Source organism: Aotus nancymaae, unplaced genomic scaffold (assembly GCF_030222135.1).
Source record: "Aotus nancymaae isolate 86718 unplaced genomic scaffold, 86718_ANA_hifiasm-v0.15.2.pri h1tg000003l, whole genome shotgun sequence".
Lineage (NCBI taxonomy): Eukaryota > Metazoa > Chordata > Mammalia > Primates > Aotidae > Aotus > Aotus nancymaae.
Window position 1 is genome coordinate 71021911 of NW_026988414.1, and position 19241 is coordinate 71041151.

Sequence of the window (19241 nt, forward strand, 5' to 3'; positions counted from 1 at the left end):
ATCCATTTAAATATATAATTTTAATAACTTTTGACAGTGGAAATAGCATTGCACTAGAAATTAGGTGACTGAAATTCTACTGCCAGCTCTGCCATTGGTCACTTTGATGACGGACAAGTTGATTTATCCTGTGGAGCCTCAGTTTCCCCTTCTGTAAAATTAGGGATATCGAAAGTCCCTTCCAGCTCCAAACCCAGTAAATTTTACTTGTTTGGGCATTCTGGGGAGCCAAGAGTTTATTATAAAGATTCTAATTTCCAATACTGCTGGCTGTTTTTAATGGCACATAGAGAGCTTATATGGACACTGCCATCTCAAAAGAAAGGTTCAAGATGGGGTCCATATTAAGTCTTAAGAGTTCTATCATTGTTTTGGTATTTGAACAAATCTCCCTGTAAAAACTGGGGACAAATGCTATAAATATGTGGACAAAGTCTCTTTGTGTTACCAGTGGTTAATGGATATGCCTGCAGCTACCACCTGAAATAGTTTTTGGCTCTGACTCCAGAACCAAAGTTTCTGGCCTTTAACTGTTTGGTAGGGTGATATAACTCATATTATACAGGATACATGGGACAGCTTTTAGAATATATATATATATATATATATTTTTTTTTTTGAGATGAAGTTTAGCTCTTGTTGCCCAGGCTGGAGCGCAATGACGTGATCTCAGCTCCCTGCAACCTCTGCCTCCTGTGTTCAAGCGATTCTCCCACCTCAGCTTCCCAAGTAGCTGCAATTACAGGTGCCCACCACCGTGCCCGACTAATTTTTGTATTTTTATTAGACATGGGGTTTCAGCATGTTAGTCAGGTGATCCCCTCTGCCTCAGCCTCCCAAAGTGCTGGGATTATAGGCGTGAGCCACCATGCCTGGATGTAGGGGTTTTTTTTGTTTTTGTTTTTGCTTCGTTTTGTTTTTTAAAAACTAATTGTTATAGTAAGATCTGCTTTTTTTTTCTTTTAATTAAAAAAAATTTTTTTTTGAGACATAGTCTCACTCTGTCACCAGGCGCCAGGCTGGAGTGCAGTGGTGCAATCTCAGCTTACTGCAATCTCTGCCTCCTGGGTTCAAGCAATTCTCCTGCCTCAGCCTCCCGAGTAGCTGGGACTACAGGCATGCGCCACCATGCTCAGCTAATTGTTTTATTTTTTAGTAGAGACGGGGTTTCACCACATTGGTCAGGATGGTCTCAATCTCTTGACCTCATGATCCGCCCACCTCGGCCTCCCAAAGTGCTGAGATTACAGGCGTGAGCCACCATGCCCGGCTGATCTGCTTTAGCCTGTGCACAGTGGCCCATGTCTGTAATCCCAGTATTTTGGGAGAACAAAACTGGAGGATCGCTTGAGTCCAGGAGTTCGAGACCAGCCTGGGCAACACAGTGAGACCCTGTCTCTACAAAAAAATTTTTTTAATAAGCTGGGTGGCGTGTGCCAGTAGTCCCAGCTACTCAGGAGGCTGAGGTGGGAGGATCACTTAAGCCTGGAAGGTTGAGGCTGCAATGAACCATGATCACACCACTGCACTCCAGCCTGGGAGACAGAGTGAGGCCCTGTTTAAAAAATAAATTAATTAAATAAAGCAAAATAAAATTATCTTATGGTCTAGCTTTCTTTTGGTTTAATTAACTCTTTGGTTTAATTAACTTTTGCTTTAATTAACTCTAGTTTGTTTCCTGACTCATAATTTCCCTCTTCACACCATACCCCTTTTTCCCTTCTCTGCTTCCACAGACAAATTCAACTTCTTTGACCACTTGTTTTACAAATTTTTAGTCACACTCTCACCCATGACATTATCATTTAAAAACTTAATTTAGCCAAGTGCAATGGCTTCCGCCTGTTATCCCAGCACTTTGGGAGGCTAAGGTGGGCAGATCACAAGGTCAGGAGATTGAGACCATCCTGGCTAACACAATGAAACCCTGTCTCTACTAAAAATGCAAAAAATTAGCCGGGTGTGGTGGCACACATCTGTAGTCTCAGTGACTAGGAAGGCTGAGGCAGGAGAATTGCTTGAACCCGGGAGGGGGAGGTTGCAGTGAGCCAAGATTGTGCCACTACATTCCAGCCTGGGCGACAGAGCGAGACTCCATCTCAAAAAAAAAAAACTTTATTTACACTGAGTAACAAATAGCTAGTGTTAACTGAATGCTTATTATGTGCCAGGCACTGTACTAAGCAATTTACATAAAACATATCAATTGTCATATATTTAGAGTACTAAACATATATATATATAAATCCGTATAGTTCCTCCACTATACAGATAAGACCCAGAAATATTGCCCAAAATTACATAGCTAGTTAGGTGGTGATGCAGGATTTGAAATCAAGCACTTAGACTCCAGAGTCTCTACTCTATTGTCTCCTATAAAAGCAATGATTAAAGAAAACTATACTAGACTATGATGAAAGAGATGGGAGATTTGTGGTTTTCGATAATAACTAATATATCACTATGGATAGGTCATAATTGTTCCGATTTTCTCATTCATAAATAAGTTGAAGTAGACAGCTACTGTGTCATAATACTCTGTGATTCTATTGTGTGAAAGGTGTATCTTTTGATCTTTTGTCTCCTGATATGAAAGGACTTTGGCATTTCACCCCCTTCTCCTATATTTTCATATTTATTCCAGCACTAGCTTACATTCTAACAGTGAAACACAGGTACATATGTATTTTATGTGTGTCCTATTTCTATTTCTATAAAGCAAGATGTATTTGAGTAGCATAAAATTTTTAGAAAATTTCAAATCTCATCCCTATTTTTCTGGTACTTTCAGATCTGATATCTTGATGATGGCAGAAGTTGCTTAAAGTTGGAAAATTATTGTGGTTTTGCCCAACATGGCAAATCAGTGCTTTTTATTTTGTATATAATGTATAATTTTCACAGCTATAATAATTGGCTATTTTATGTTGATCATTGAAAAAGCAATGTATTTCAGTAGGATTTTTTTTTAACAGGGTCTTGCTCTGTCACCCAGGCTGTAGTGCAATGGTGTGATCATAGCTCACTGTACTTTTGACCTCCCAGGCTCAAGAGACCCTCCCACCTCAGCCTCTTGAGTAGCTGGGACCACAGTGAGCATCACTTTTTAAACGTTTTGTAGAGATGCGGGTCTCAATATATTGCCCAGGTTGGTCTCAAACTCCTGGGCTCAAGCAATCCTCCTGCTTCAGATTTCCAAAATGCTCAGATTATAGGTGTGAACCATCATGTGCCGCTAACATTTTTTTTTCTGTTTTTGTGTTCCTATTTCTTGAATTCATGTTTCCTTATGTTTATCAAGCATAGTTTCTTTTACTTTTAGGAATTAAGGCTGAATTAGGACTTTTAATGACTGCCATACTAAAACTCCTTATCCTTTTAAAGTTGAAATACATTGGGAGGATCAGCAAAGTCATAGAAAGAGTGGGTGGGTGGGGATAAAAAAGTAAAGCCCTTTTGCAAATAGGCACACTTAGACCGAAAGCGGGTCCTTACCTCTCTGCATATATTTAATCTCTCTACAAAAGTTAGTGTATTTGCTTGTTATCTTTTTAGCTATCATTACTATTATTTTGGCATTTTATATTTTGCCTCTTTTTTTTTCTTTTTTGGAGTAGTCAGTACTGAAGGGGGAATTCAACTTTTAAAATGACCAGTTATACATACCTAGCATGGAAGCAGAATATAGGCAAGCAAGAAAAGAAGGATCATTTTAACTGGAATGTGATGGCTGCACAACTCTGTAAATGTATTAAAAGTCATTGAATCTTCTTGCTGAGAGTGTCTCTGGAAAAAGAAAAGAAAGAAAAAAGTCATTGAATCACATACTTAAAACAGACAAATTTTACAATATGTAAATTAAAAGTCAATAACGTTTTTTGAAATTCCCTTAATTCCTTGCTTTCTTTCTGCTCATACAAATGCACATATATACCACTGAACTGTCCTCTGATACTGCTTTGAAACTGCCTCTTTTTCCTTTGTTCAACCACATATTGTGACCATCTTTCCAGGTCAATTCACATTCCACAATATCATTTTAAATGGGGGCATAGTTTTTTATTTTATATTCAGTATGTAATTTTTTTTTGTAGAGACAGGTTCCACCATGTTGGCCAGGATGGTCTTGATCTCCTGACTTTGTGATCTGCCCGCCTCAGCTTCCCAAAGTGCTGGGATTACAGGCATGAGCCACCGCGCCCGGACTTTTTTTTTTTGAGATGGAGTCTCACTTTGTCACCCAGGCTAAAGTGCAATGGTGAATCTCAGCTCACTTCAACCTCCGCCTCTGGGTTCAAGCGATTCTCCTGCCTCAGCCTCCCGAGCAGCTGGGGCTATAGGCACATGTTACCACGCCCGACTAATTTTTTGTATTTTTAGTAGAGACCAGGTTTCACCATGTTAGCCAGGATGGTCTCGATCTCCTGATCTCGTGATCCACCTGCCTCAGCCTCCCAAAGTATTGGAATTACAGGCGTGAGCCACCACGCCCAGCCATAATTTGTTTAACTAAATGATTCCCTGAACATTTTTGCAGCTAAAGTTTCGTACAAATTTCTTTAGGTTAAATTACTAAAAGAATCATTGCTAGATTATAGGGCATGTTCATTTTAAGGTTTTTCTTACTTACAAATTGCCCTCTAAAAAAAACTGTACCAATTTGTACTCCTATAAGTAGTCATTCTGTCCTTGCCTTTCTCCCATCGAAACTCAGTGTTAGTATTTTATAAAGTCTCTGTAATTCTGACAGGTAGAAATGGTAGCTTGTTATTAATTTCCATTTAAATTACTAATAAAGTTGAATTTTTGGTTATTTAATAGACATTTGAATTTCAGTTTACCTTCTCTGTCCATCTCCCCAAAACACTAATATGTGTACATGTGTTTCTTATTAATTCATATGAGACTTTTATACATTAAAGATAAATAACCTCGTCATATATTTTGTATTTTTCCAGTCTATATCTTTTATTTATGTTGTTTTTGCAGAAGAAAGTATCAAATCTTTAGTTAGATATTTAAAGCATCCATCCTGAAACTACAATTTGATTCCCAATCTTAGACCTTGAAAATGATAACTCTAGTTTAGTGTACATATTTTCAACATGGGAAATACTACTCCCCATGACCATATGGTCATGCCTATCAATCTTTTGCTTTATAGATATTGTCTTGGGTACTATCCTTGATAAGGCCTTCCCCACTCCTGAATATTTAAATATTCACCAATATTTCTTTTACTAATTTTATATTTTCTTTCTTTAGACCTCTAATTTATCTAGATTTTATTTTTATATATAACATAGGACAAGGATATAACTTGTTAGAATAAATGCGGAGACAAATTTTTACCTTATTTAGTGCATGTCTTCCAAGTATCAAAAACTGTGTTATATATATGGTTTCTAGTAATAAACACAGCAAGAATGTTCTCATCCTTATGTAATTCACCAACTCAGAGAGATAACATACTATTTAAGTGCAAGTTTGACAAATGCTATGAAGAAGTGCTAACTTCTACGGTAGAGTATAGTATGTGGAATCTATCAATTGTTCTAGTACCTATTGAGCAGTCCATCTTTAAAAGGAGGTAGTTTGGTTGACGTGAAGAATTCAATTAAAAAACAACAGGGCACAGTGGTGCACGTTTGTAATCCCAGCTACTCAGGAGACTGAGATGGAAGTACTACTTAAGCCCAGGAGTTAGAGACCAGCTTGCGCAGCATAGGGAGACCTCATCTGGGGGAAGGGGGAGCACCGAAGAAACCCAACCATACACACACAAAACCAACCAAACAAAAACCAACAATGAACATTTATTATTTCAGAGTATCCGTGGGTCACAATGTTGGTATGGCTTAGCTGGGTTATCTGTTTCAGAATCTCTCACAAAGATGCAAAGTCTTGCCCAGGGCTGCAATCTCATCTGCAGGAAGATTCACTTCCAAGTTTGCTCACATGGTTGTTGGCAGAATGTAGCTCCTCATAGGCTGTTGTTAAGCCAAGGCTTTTAGTTCCTTGGTGGGAATTCAGTTCCTTACAAGTTTTTTGGTGGCTGGAGACCTCTTTTAGTTCCTTGGCATATAGGTCAGAATAATTTATTTTTGTCCTAGTGTGGGTACTTAAGCTTTGATACAACTGATTTATAATGTCTTTATGGAGTAAAAATTAGCACAGCATTCATGTTCTTAGTTCTATATTCAAGAATAAAAAAAGTGTGTATATACTGTGAATATTCTGGTTGGTATACATTTTTGGCCTGTATGTAAATTAATATGTGGGTGAATTAAACATTCACAGAGAATTAATTATATATTGCAAAGGACAAACACATAATTCTGTACAAGATAGGAATGTCAAGAAAAGTTTAAGATGACTGAGTTTCTCTTTTAATCACATCATGGTTATAATTTCAAATTATTTTTCAGTCCCTTCTTTCCTTCTATCACACAGACTATATTGTAAATATACTCTCCTGAAGTTGCACAACGTGACAACCCTGAGCTTAGCCACACATGTATGTGTATACACAATTGTTTTATTTTTTGATTTGATGCTGACAGTGCTGTGGGTTTTATCTGAACTCAGAAAATTTAATTTCTAAGGTATAATATTTAGTTAGATATTTAAAGCATCCATCCTGAAACTACAATTTGATTCCCAATCTTAGACCTTGAAAATGATAACTCTAGTTTAGTGTACATATTTTCAACATGGGAAATACTACTCCCCATGGGAAAAAATTGGTTTTTTGGGAGGGTATAAAAATAAGTATGCCTTATATATAAAGCATAAACATACATACAGTCCATTAAAGCATATATGGTATATCTGTGGTGTTAAAATTTTATAGCAGGGTGCTGATTAAGAAAAACAGATCTAAAAAGGTTCCACAGGGGGCTGATAATGAAAACAAAAGTTGAGAAATATGGCCCTAGTGCTAAGCTTGATAGACAGCTATTTGATGAACCATCTGGCATTACATTTTTTCCTGTATGATTTCCTGTATTAGAATATAAGCTTCTTATAGACAGAAAATGTAACCTGATTTGTATTTTTAATAATAACTAACACAATGGTTATGTCCAGCTGTATTCAGTATATGTATAGTTTATTGAATTAATATGGAATACATCTTCCCCTACTTGCACTCATCCTACTAGCTCTATAAAACCCCCTTTTTTTTTTTTTTGAGATGGAGTTTTGCTCTTATTGTCCAGTCTGGAGTGCAATGGCGCAATCTCGGCTCACTGCAACCTCCACCCCCAGGGTTCAAGTGATTCTCCTGCCTCAGCCTCCCAAATAGCTAGGATTACAGGCATATGTCACCACACCCAGCTAATGTTGTATGTCTTTAGTAGAGACGGGGTTTCTCCACGTTGGTCAGGCTGGTCTCGAATTCCTGACCTCAGGTGATTCGCCCACCTTGGCCTCCCAAAGTGCTGGGATTACAGGCATGAGCCACCGCACCCAGCCAGCTCTATAAAATCTAAATGTAATGATCAAAGTTAGTCTAGTAAAGTGCGACCTATCACTATCTCCCTCACAAAAATCCTAGTAAACTAATAACAAATTTTATTCAAAGAATGAAAAATCTTCAAAGTAGCATAAGAGAAGGAGTACAGACTAGAGACAGAGAGATGAATCAGGGCTTTGATTTCTACCTCTTATCATTTGCAAGCTGAGGGAGGAGCCTTGAGCCAAGTTATAAGAGAAAGTGAAAGAGGATAAAAAAGGGACCTTTCTAGGGGAAGGATACAAGAAGGGACAATGGCACTTCTAGTAGGTTTTTGTTGTTTTGTTTGAGACAGGGTCTTGCTCTATCTCCAGGCTGGAGTGCAGTGGTTTGATCTTGGCTCACTGCAACCTCCGCCTCCCAGGTTCAATCAATTCTTGTGCCTCAGCCCTTCCCCAAGTAGCTGTGATTACCAGCAAGTGCCACTACATTTGGCTAATTTTTTGTATTTTTACTAGAGACAGGGTTTCACCATGTTCACAGGGTGGGTCTCGAACTCCTAGCCTCATGTGATCCTCCTGCCTTGGCTCCCAAAGTGCTGGGATTATAATTGTGAGCCACCACACACGGCCCTAACAGTCTTACATACATCCAAAATTTCAGGCATGTTGAACTTCTGGCAGTTCCCCAAATAGGGCATGGCTTAAATACACCATATTTCACACTTATATATTTTATATATACATTCACATTCCTCTTCCCAAGGAATTTGTCCTCCAATACTCAGCTCAGACTATACTTTCTTTCCCTAGGAAGGCCTCCATGACAATCTTGTGTGCCTTCTACACTGAATTAAATACCTATATTCTTGCTTCCCTAACATTCAGATCATACTTCTACTATAGTACTTATCATAGTATAATTAATGGTTTACATGTCTCTCCTACTACTCTGTGAACTTCTTGAGAGCTAAAATGGTTTTACTATTTATTTATTTAGAGACGGAGTCTTGCTCTGTTGCCCACGCTGGAGTACAGTGGTGCAATCTTGGCTCACTGCAACCCCTGCCTCCAGGGTTCAAGCGATTCTCCTGCCTCAGCCTCCTGAGTAGCAGGCACGTGCCACCATGCCCGGTTGATTTTTGTATTTTTAGTAGAGATGGGGTTTCACCATGTTGGTCAGGCTGGTCTCAAACTCCTGACCTCATGATCTGCTCGCTTCAGCCTCCCAAAGTGCTGGGATTACCAGGCATGAGCCACTGCGCCCCGCCTTATTTAATTTCTTAATTTCAACGTTTCTAGTACACTGCCTGACATGTTAGTGAACAACGGACTTATTGAATTAACTAATAAAAATACGGGCATACAAGAAGAGCACAGCAGCATTTTCAACAATTTGACAAATGAATTTTGTTTTGTATTCTTCTAAGGGCCACCACTTTAAAATTGACTGAATAATCATCTTTGTAGATAGTCAGACCTAAAACAAAGCACTGTACAATTCCTGTGTCAAATAATGATAATAATATAAGTCCTTTACACTAACTCATTTCATCATTACAATCCAATGAGGAAAACCTTATTATTTTTCCTTTTCCTTCCTCAGATGAGGAAACAGTCTTGTAAAAGGTGAAGTAATTTGCCTAAGTTCACATATTTATTAAGTAGGGTTTGTAGCTCTGGCATATATGGTGCTAACTACTACAATATTATACCTCTCAAAGTCAGCTGAGTAAGAATATTCACTTTTGCACAGTATCTCATCCCTTTGTCTGACCTTCTCCACCTGCAACCTCCCATATACACTCACTTAGGAGAAACAAAGGTTCATAGTCCACACATGCAGCTTGTGACTTAGAAAAAAAATGTGTCCACACATACTCAGCTTTGCTTAATGCAAACAAATATACTAATCAATATGGTATAACCCTCTGGGACTATTCTGTTTTAATAACATTAAGATACAATGTAATGATTTTCATTTTATTGTCCTGTCAAATTCTTTAAAGTGGGAATTTGAGGCTGGGGGCAGTGGCTCATGATTGTAATCCCAGAACTTTGGGAGGCCAAGGTGGGCAGATCACCTGAGGTCGGGAGTTTGAGACCAGCCTGACCAACAATGGAGAAACTCCATCTTTACTAAAAATACAAAATTAGCTGGGCATAGTGTTACATGCCTGTAATCCTAGCTACTTGGGAGGCTGAGGCAGGAGAATTGCTTGAACCCAGGAGGCGGAGGTTGTGGTGAGTCGAGACGGCGCCACTGCACTCCAGCCTGGGCAACAAGAGCAAAACTCCATCTCAAAAAAAAAAAAAAAAAAAAAGGGAACTTGATATACTGCTTCAGCAATTTGAATGTGTCAATACATGTATCCAATGTTAAATTATCTTTTCCGGAAAGCAAAATGTGAAGCAGCTCATAAAGACTTCTTGTTATGTATCACAAGCCCTCCATTATTACTTTCCTAAAGATGTCTGTGATGGTACAGCTAGAAAGACAGAATTGAAAAACCAGTTCTTGCCACATTGCAAAACAACTGTAAGGAGTGTCATTTGGTTCCTGGAGTCGAAGAGGTGACTATGCCTACTAAATCATGGTACTGTCTCAAATGAAACAAACCAAAAGAACCAAAAAAACAAGAGAGAAAACAAAAAGACAAATAAGAAAAGCTTTTTCATTTCTGAAAGCTTTGGGGCTGTGTGGTCCTGTCAGGTGCCGCTATTTCTGGGTTTCCTATTATTACAATCTTCAAGTCCTAAAGACTTTTTGCTTCTTGTTGCAGTCCTTTATTCATTCATAACCAAGCTGCACTGTATCATTTGTGTCCAATTGAGTTGGATTCCAACATCAATCCTATCTTGCCATGAAGTATTAAAGGCACTGGGGACATGAAAGGGAAAATGAGCATTTGCCCTAGAAAAATCCTAAAGAGTGCCATGGAGAACATACGCGTATCAGACCCCCTCTTCCTTCAGCTCCACACAACCTTCAAGTTTTCATGAACACCAGTGTTGATTTAATGTTGGCAAGATTCAACATACTTTGAAGTAAGAATACAATAAATGTCTATTATTTTCAGGTTTATATTAATTAACAAACTTTAGGTTTATGTTAATTTATTCCAGCATTAACAAAAGCCTGGAAGTTTGTTGGGAATGGGCAATACATGATTACATGTTCTAGGCATCAAGCACCATGTTTGGAATGATTTGAAAAAAAAAAACAGTATTTTTGAAGCACATGAATTAGTTTGTGGGAAAGAGTAGGTGGGAAGGAGGTCAGGCAGAAGCAACAGGAGGTACAAAGGCAGGAGGCATGAGAAAGTCTAGCATATTAATGTTTTTGTAGAATATCCCAGTCTAATGACTTCTATCTCCTTTTTGTCCCTAGCTAGAATTTGAACCTATTTTTTTTCTATAACTTTTTTTTTTGAGATGGGGACTTGGTATTTTACTTGAGCTAGTCTTGAACACCTTGGTTCAGGCAACCCTCCTGCCTCAGCCTCTCAAGTAGTTGGGATTACAGGCACGTGGCACCATGGCCAAGAACTCCTTTAGCACTACCATTTGTGCCACTCTTCTTGGCTTGTGACATCTCTTCAACTGTGCAGTTATCTTTTTTTTTTTTTTGAGATGGAGTCTCACTCTGTCGCCCAGGTTAGAGTACAGTGGCAAAATCTCAGCTCACTACAACCTCCGCCTCCCGAGTTCAAGTGATTCTCCTGCCTCAGCCTCCCGAGTAGCTGGGACTACAGGCGTGTGCCACCATGACCAGCTAATTTTTTGTATTTTTAGTAGAGAGACAGGGTTTCACCATGTTAGCCAGGATGGTCTCGATCTCCTGACCTTGTGACCCACCCGTCTCGGCCTCCCAAAGTGCTGGGATTACAAGCGTGAGCCACCACACCCGGCTGCAGTTATCATTTTTAAAATTAACCTTTTAGTTTATCTCTTTCCCTAAATTATAATCTCTTTTTATTTCTCCAGAATGCCTAGAAAGGGGCTTTGCATTGAATAGACACTAATAAGTAACTATTGATTGATTAACCAAAAAAATCATCCTTTATGTACTTAAAATCTTCATTAAGAATGCTAAGATTAGGCTGGGCACGGTGGCTCACGCCTGTAATCCCAGCACTTTGGGAGGCCAAGACAGGTGGATCGCCTGAGGTCAAGAGTTTGAGATCAGCCTGGCCAACATGGTGAAACCCTGTGTCTACCAAATACACATAAAATTAGTCAGGCATGGTGGTGGGTGCCTGTAATCCCAGCTACGTGGGAGGCTGAGCAGGAGAACTGCTTGAACCCAAGAGGCAAAGGTTACAGTGAGCCAAGATCACATTATTGCATTCCAGCCTGGGAGGCAGAGCAAGACTATGTCTTAAAAAAAAAAAAAAAGAATGCTAAGATTATATTTACAGGAATAAAGTAGAACGTTGTGAGCAGAAGATAACACGTCTATTCACCATGCTACTTTTATTACCTAGTTCCAGGAGGAACAAATATTACATACAGTCAATGTTTATGCCAATCCAGAAAGCAGTAGGGTTGATGGCAATCACTCCCTTATAAAAATACAAAGACAAATTTTAGAATAAGATCTTATTATAGTCACTGAGAATTATATGGAAAAAAACTGGACTTGAATTCTGAAAACTTGGATCTGAATCAAGTTTCTGCCACCTGTTGTGTACTTTGGTAAATTACTTTCACCTTTGAGCCTTTTTGCTCATCTACAAAATTAAGACTTCAAACTTCACAAGATCATAAAGAAGAAATTAAAAATGCATATGCATCTAGTGTGGCATCTAGTATAGACGCAATAATATATTTGCTAACTTTTTGCCTATTCATCCATTCAGTCAAATATACCCATAAAGCAACACAATAGAGATATTGTGAACTACAGAGAAATGTTTCTTTTGCAAATTTTAGTTACAAAGATACTTTTTTCCTTCAAATGGCTGTCATTAGGACAAATCTATGTTCACTTTTTGGAAAGTCATCATGTAATTTTTTGTTGTACTGTAAGCACACATTTAAGACCAAATAAATCTTGCAACCATGGGGCACATAGACACTATGGTTTTGTACATTTGTCTAATTGCCTCATAGTATATACTTTATTTCTAGTTCCAGCATTATCTTTTTTTTCTTTTTTGAGATGGAGTCTTGCTCTGTTGCCCAGGCTGGAGTGCAGTGGCATGATCTTGGCTCACTGCAACCTCTGCCTCCCAGGTTCAAGTGATTCTCCTGTCTCAGCCTCTCAAGTAGCTGGGATTACATGCATCCACCATCATACCCAGCTAATTTTTTGTATTTTTGGTAGAGACAGGGTTTCACTAGGTTGGCCAGGCTGGTGTCAAACTCCTGACCTCAAATAATCTGCCCACCCTAGCCTCCCAAAGTGCTAGGATTACAGACAGAGCGACTTAGCCTCCCTAAGTGCTAAGATTACAGGCGTGAGTTCCATCGTTATCTTATCACACATTAGATAATTACTTGTATAAAAGCAGGCTCAATAATAAAGTCTATAGATACTGTACAATAGGCCCCGTTGTATCTGCAGGTCCTACATCCACAGATTGAACCAATCATGGACTGAAAATTAAAAAAAAACCAAAAAACATAAAAGGTAACATTATAGCAATTTAAAAAAATTCAAAGGCAACAATAATACAATATAACCACTATTTATAAAGCATTACATTGCACTAGGTGTTACAAGTAGAGATGATTTAAAATGCTTGAGAACGTTTATGTAGGTTATATGCAAATAGCATGCCATTTTATATAATGGAGTTGAGCAACCATGGATTTTGTTATCTGTGGGGGTCCCTGGAACCAATCTCCTGCAGATACCAAGGGACAACTGTTTTCTAGAAGAAAGGTAAGGTAGAGAATATCTTTTATTTTTATTTTATTTTTTTAGAAACAGGGTCTTGCTCTGTAACCGTGTGATCACAGCTCACTGAGCCTCAAACTCCTGGAGGTTCAAGGGATCCTTCTGCCTTAGCCTTCTGAGTAGCTGGGACTATATGCATGCACCACTGTGCTTGGCTAATTTTTTTTTTTTTTTTTTTTTGAGACAGGGTCTTGCTATGTTGCTCAAGCTGGTCTTGAACTCCTGCACTCAAGTGATTCTCCCATATCAGTCTTCCAAAGTGCTAGGATTATGGCATGAGCCACTATACTCAGCCCTGGCTAATTTGCTTATTTTTAATTTTTTGTACAGGCAGGGTGTCGCTGTGTTAGCCAGGCTGGTCTCAAACTCTAGCCTCAGTTGATTCTCCCACCTTGGTTTTCCAAAGTGTTGGGGTTACAGGTGTGAGTCACTGTGCCAGGATGGGGAGATCTTAAAGAAAGGGCTGCAGTTGGGAATCTTGGGTTCTACTTGTGGTTGTCACTCTCTCTGTTAGACTTCTAATGAGGCATGTAACTTCAGTTTCTCTATACCTTATTATTATTATTACCACTTAGAACTGATGTGATATGATCTCTCAATAATACCGTAACACTTAATTGGTATCTATAACAAAATTTGCGATACATAGATGTTTCTACAGAAATGCAAAGTACTCAGCTTATCGGTGTTTCTTTTTGTTCATTGACAAATTTAATATTAAATTTGTAGTAACACTTAATTTTAATTTCTTTACCTACTTCCTAGTGAAACACAGGAACACCTAAAATATTAAGAAACAAAAACAGGCTAGCTGCAGTGGCTCAAGCCTTTAATCCCAGCACTTTGGGAGGCCAAGGTAGGTGGATCACTTGAAGTTGGGAGTTTGGGACTAGCCTGGCCAACATGGTGAAACCCTGCCTCTACTAAAAATACAAAAAATTAGCTGGGCATGGTGGCACATGCCGGTAATCCCAGCTACTCAGAGGCCAAGACAGGAGAATCGCTTGAACCTGGGAGGCAGATCACACCACTGCACTTCAGCCTGGGTGACAGAGCAACACTTTGTCTCAAAAAAAAAAAAAAAAGAAAAAAAGTGCTGCATTAAAACTAATTTTATAAACAAAATGACAAAAAGCAATTTCTTCCCATTTGATTTTAGAGACAATTGCTTATATACAAGAATTTTTGGTCAGGTACCCTGTAGGGTGACCAAACCAAATCCCACCTTGCCTGGATCTACCTAGTTTAGGTACTGAAAATTCCATGTCCCAGGAAACCCCTGTCTTGAGCCAACTGGTAGAGTTGGTACAGTTGGCTTTTCCATAGCTTACAGTTTTATTATCTGCCATTAGAAAAATTCCAGTGCTAGCCAGGTGCAGTGGCTCATGCCTGTAATCCCAGCACTTCGGGAGGCCAAGGTGGGCAAATCATGAGATCAGGAGTTCAAGACCAGCCTGGCCAACATAGTGAAAACCCGTCTCCATTAAAAATACAAAAAATTGGCAGGGCGTGGTGATGGGCGCCTGTAATCCCAGTTACTTGGGAGGCTGAGGCAGGAGAATTGCTTGAACCTGGGAGGCGGAGGTTGTAGTGAGCCGAGATCGTGCCACTGCACTCCAGCCCAGGTGACAGTGCGAGACTCCATCTCAAAAAAAAAAAAAAAAAAAAAGGAAGAAAAATTCCAGTGCTATTGTAATTTATGTGTATCTGAAAAGCACCTGCATATTCTTCCTGTTGGTATTCAGTCCATAATCACTTGGTTAGCATATAAACATTTATGGAATTTTGCCCCATGAGTAGATATTTTATAAATGTATACCAATATTTTTTGACCTTACAAGGACCTGGGGACAATGGGAGTGCCAAATTACCAACAATAATTATCTTGTCACCAAAAAGGTGTTAATTAGTGTATTTTCTTTTTCAAGAACATTTTCCTGTTGTTGTTTAAAGACTACTGTGCTTCTAGCTAGTAATCACCATAGCTGGGAAAACAATAACACAGGCAATACCTTTAAGAACAAGTCATTAAAAAACAAAACAAAATAATGTATGTGGGTCATCCCTTGGCCAATGTGGGGCCAGAGAGAAGTTGTTCTACTGGTTTTCCTTAAATAGCACCATAACCTAACCTGAATCTAAAATGGTTTCTAAAATATGTATAGAACGAATGTTAACTAATTCATTCTATAAAAATATGTATAGAACTATGCATATAGTTCTATACATATAATCTTATACACATTTTTATAGAACAAATTAAATATGTACAAAAAATGTTAACTAATCATCAAACCATGGTTACCATGGTTTAGCAATGGTAGGAGATCCAAAAATTGAGAAGCACTGTAATACTGTTTGTGATATTAATAAAAAATGAGGTCATGAGATCATGGAAAAGGTTTCTGAGAAAAATATCAGACCAATTCTATTCACTAGAAAATGGGGATAACACAGGTTGTGTACATATAAGCATTATTACAATAAAACTGATTAGGCCAGTTGCAGTGGCTCACACCTGTAACCCCAGCACTTTGGGAGGCCAAGGCGGGTGGATCACGAGGTCAGAGTTCCAGATCAGCCTGACCAACAAGGTGAAACATTGTCTCGACTAAAAATACAAAAACTAGCCGGGCGTGGTGGCACGTGCCTGTCATCCCAGCTGCTTGGGAGGCTGAGTTAGAAGTGCTTGAACCTGGGAGGCGGAAGTTGCAGTGAGCTGAGATGGGGCCACTGCACTCCAGCCTGGGTGACGGAGCAAGACTCTGTCTCAAAAAAAAAAAAAAAAAGAAAAGATAAAAAGAAAAAGGAAACTAGACCTACCAGTACTGACGCTAAAAGCTTTACTTTGTAACTCCTGAGGTTACTTTATCAAATCTGATTATCAGTATTTTAAAACTTACAAAATGGAGAAATTGATAGGGGCTTTTAAACATTATAATGGAATTTTTCACTTTTCAAAATCAATTTCCAAAGGGAACCTATAGGTTGAACAGTAAGATGTATCAACAAATCAGGGATTTAGATTTTAAAAGGCTTTCAATCTGACCAATACTTCAGATTATCTCAAGAGGGAGCCTTCTTATGTCTCTCCTTCCTTCAGAACACTCTTCTGGCTCTCACGTCCTGTTTACAAAGATTTAAACCCACTGGTAGAAAGGCATAAAATGCTCTTACTGACATGACCCCTAACTTGCCTAATATTTTGCCATCTACCATCCACGCACTTTAAGCTCCCGAAACTATTAATTACTTGACACACTTTCTGCGCTGTTGCCAGTTCTCTTCGGCCAGACCATCTTCTCCACCTTCTCTGTTGAACTCCTAGACATTTATCAACACTCAGCTCACACAGCACACTTCCAAATAAGACACAAGCATTATCTCTGGCTACATTTGGTCCTTGAAGGTTTTTCTATTATTGCCTGTATTTTGTTGAAGCATTCATGTCTTTTATGTACTATATAGTATACAATACATATGCATTACAAAGCATTTTTATAATTGATGTTTTAAGGCATCCAGCGGCTAAAATAGGGCAAGGGTTCTGTGGTCTTGGGCAAGTCCCTTTTCCTTTTTGAGCTTCAGGTTCCTCAGGTGTAAAATGGGTACTATGGCTCCGTGAAGGTGAGAATATATGTAAAGTCCTTACACAGTGCTCAATTCACGAAAACCATCGTTGTTTACATCGTTTAGAGCCCTTAAGAGGGGCTCTTGTCAGCGGAGTTGAGGAAATGCCCCTTTAAAATGACGTCATTATAGGACACTTAAAAACCACCGCACGTCTGTACAAGTGGACAGAATCACACAGCTACCTAAAGTGGGTTCGCCTGTCATACAGTTTTGGGGTTCCACTTACGACAGGTTTCCATCAGTAGGCAAGGGAACAGAAATTTTAGCGGCTGAGGGCTTCCCGGGATTACTGCAGGGCGGCGGGAAGCGCCTTTACGGTCGGGTGGGAAGGCCGCATCCCCACGGGACTACATGAGGGCCTATGGCCTGCAGCAAAAACCACCACCTAGACAGTCCAGGGGGTCCCTCTCTCGGTGACTGGTGACCTGGAGGCCGCAATCTCTTCACATAGAAGGTCTACGGGTTTCCGCCCGGCCCACACAGCGGCAGCGGAACGAACCAGCAAGGCTATTCCCGCGCAAGCCTGCTCGGGTCCAAGGCCCAAGCAGGCCGGACCGTGGGGTCTCCTCGCGCTCCACGCAGGGGCGGCGGGGCGGGGCACAGTGACGCAAAAAAGAGTGACGCGAAGGCGCAGCGCGACGCGGTGACGCACGCCCCTTTGTTGGCTCAGTAGCGATAGCAGCGGCCGTGGAGGTGGCGCTGGGGACTGTTTTCTCTCGCAGGCCGGAGCGGAGCCGCGACTGACTGAGGCGGGCAGCAAGCGGCCCCCTCGCTCCCTCCCTCCCTCCTCCGCGCCCTCCCCACCGCCACCAGCCGCCAGCCGCCGCTCGTGGGGAGAAGCCGCGGCCCGCGGGGCCGGAGCCAGGCCTGCGTCCGGACATTAGCCGGAGCCGGAGCGAGAGCCGGGGCCTCGGCGTCCCCGCCCTCTCCCCGCCTCGGCCAGCGTCTGCCGGGCGTCCGCGCGTCGCGCCATGGACTCGGACGAGGGCTACAACTACGAGTTCGACGAGGACGAGGAGTGCAGTGAGGAGGACAGCGGCGCCGAGGAGGAGGAGGACGAAGACGACGACGAGCCGGACGACGATAACCTGGATCTGGGCGAGGTGGAGCTGGTGGAGCCCGGGTTGGGCGTCGGCGGGGAGCGGGACGGACTGCTGTGCGGGGAGACGGGCGGTGGCGGCGGCAGCGCTTTGGGGCCCGGCGGTGGCGGCGGCGGCGGCGGCGGCGGCGGTGGCGGCGGGCCGGGGCACGAGCAGGAGGAGGATTACCGCTACGAGGTGCTCACGGCCGAGCAGATTCTACAACACATGGTGGAATGTATCCGGGAGGTCAACGAGGTCATCCAGGTGAGGGTGGCCGCCGCGTCAGCTGAACCGGGCCGGACGGGGGAGCGGATTCGGGCGGCCAGCGCGGTCCCGAGGGACAGGCCTGGGCCTGGTGCGCAGCCCAGCCGGGTGCCTCCCGGCCTTGTCTTCTCCGCTGCCTCTGCTGGGGATAGAGGGTGTCGAAAGCAGAGGTTCGCTGGTTAGCCGGGTGTGGGGAGGTGCGCTGGGGGCGGTGCTTCCCAAGTCCTGCTATGGCGGAGGTCTTCGGCCACCTAAGCCTTCTCTTGCGGGCAATTTCTGCCAGTCTCCGGGCCCTGTGTCCTTCCTCCGGCCGGTCGAGCGCCTACTGGGGCGGGGCGGAGGAATGGGGTGGGGTGGGGAAGAGGAGTCAGGAAGAATTGGGCCCCGACGAGGCTTATCCCGGCCTTAGCCTCATTTGAACACTTTTGGAAAGGATTAGGGTAGGCCTAAGAGCAGCTTGGTGTACAGTTGCCCCGAGTGGGCACCAGTTAATAAATGGATCTTCTTGGCAGTCTCAAATTCCTACTTAAAGGTGGGGGAAGGGAACTATTTCTCGGAAGAGGTGCTGATGGGCCTCCTTTTCAGATGGTACGGCTTCTGCTCACATCTTTTTTACGTCTTTGCTGTTAGTGACCTGACTGCTGCATTTTCTAGTCGTAGCATATGACTTACTTGAAGCCATTGGAATAGTTAACTGCATATTGCATACCCATCCTTGTAGCTAAAAACAACAACAAAACGCAGTGTTGTCTAATATTGAACAACACTCTATTGTGAGTTAGAAAGCAGAGGCTTTCTGCTTCTGCACTCCTTTCTCTGATATTTTCTATTTCGTGGTAAGTTAGGCTTGGTGTAAATTGATAACCACATCTCATTTAACCATATGTGTCAAATTTTTGCAT

General features: G+C 41.4%; 1 protein-coding gene across 1 annotated transcript in view; it reads left to right on the forward strand.

Annotated features, from left to right (window-relative positions):
* Nucleotides 1-17949: 17949 nt before the first annotated feature.
* ARIH1 (ariadne RBR E3 ubiquitin protein ligase 1) overlaps nucleotides 17950-19241 on the forward strand; it is a 124740-nt gene continuing 123448 nt past the window's right edge. The window contains exon 1 of the mRNA XM_064382303.1: nucleotides 17950-18339. Coding sequence (XP_064238373.1) covers nucleotides 17965-18339 — 375 coding nt within the window. The 5' untranslated portion in view covers nucleotides 17950-17964. The remainder of the gene's footprint in view (nucleotides 18340-19241) is intronic.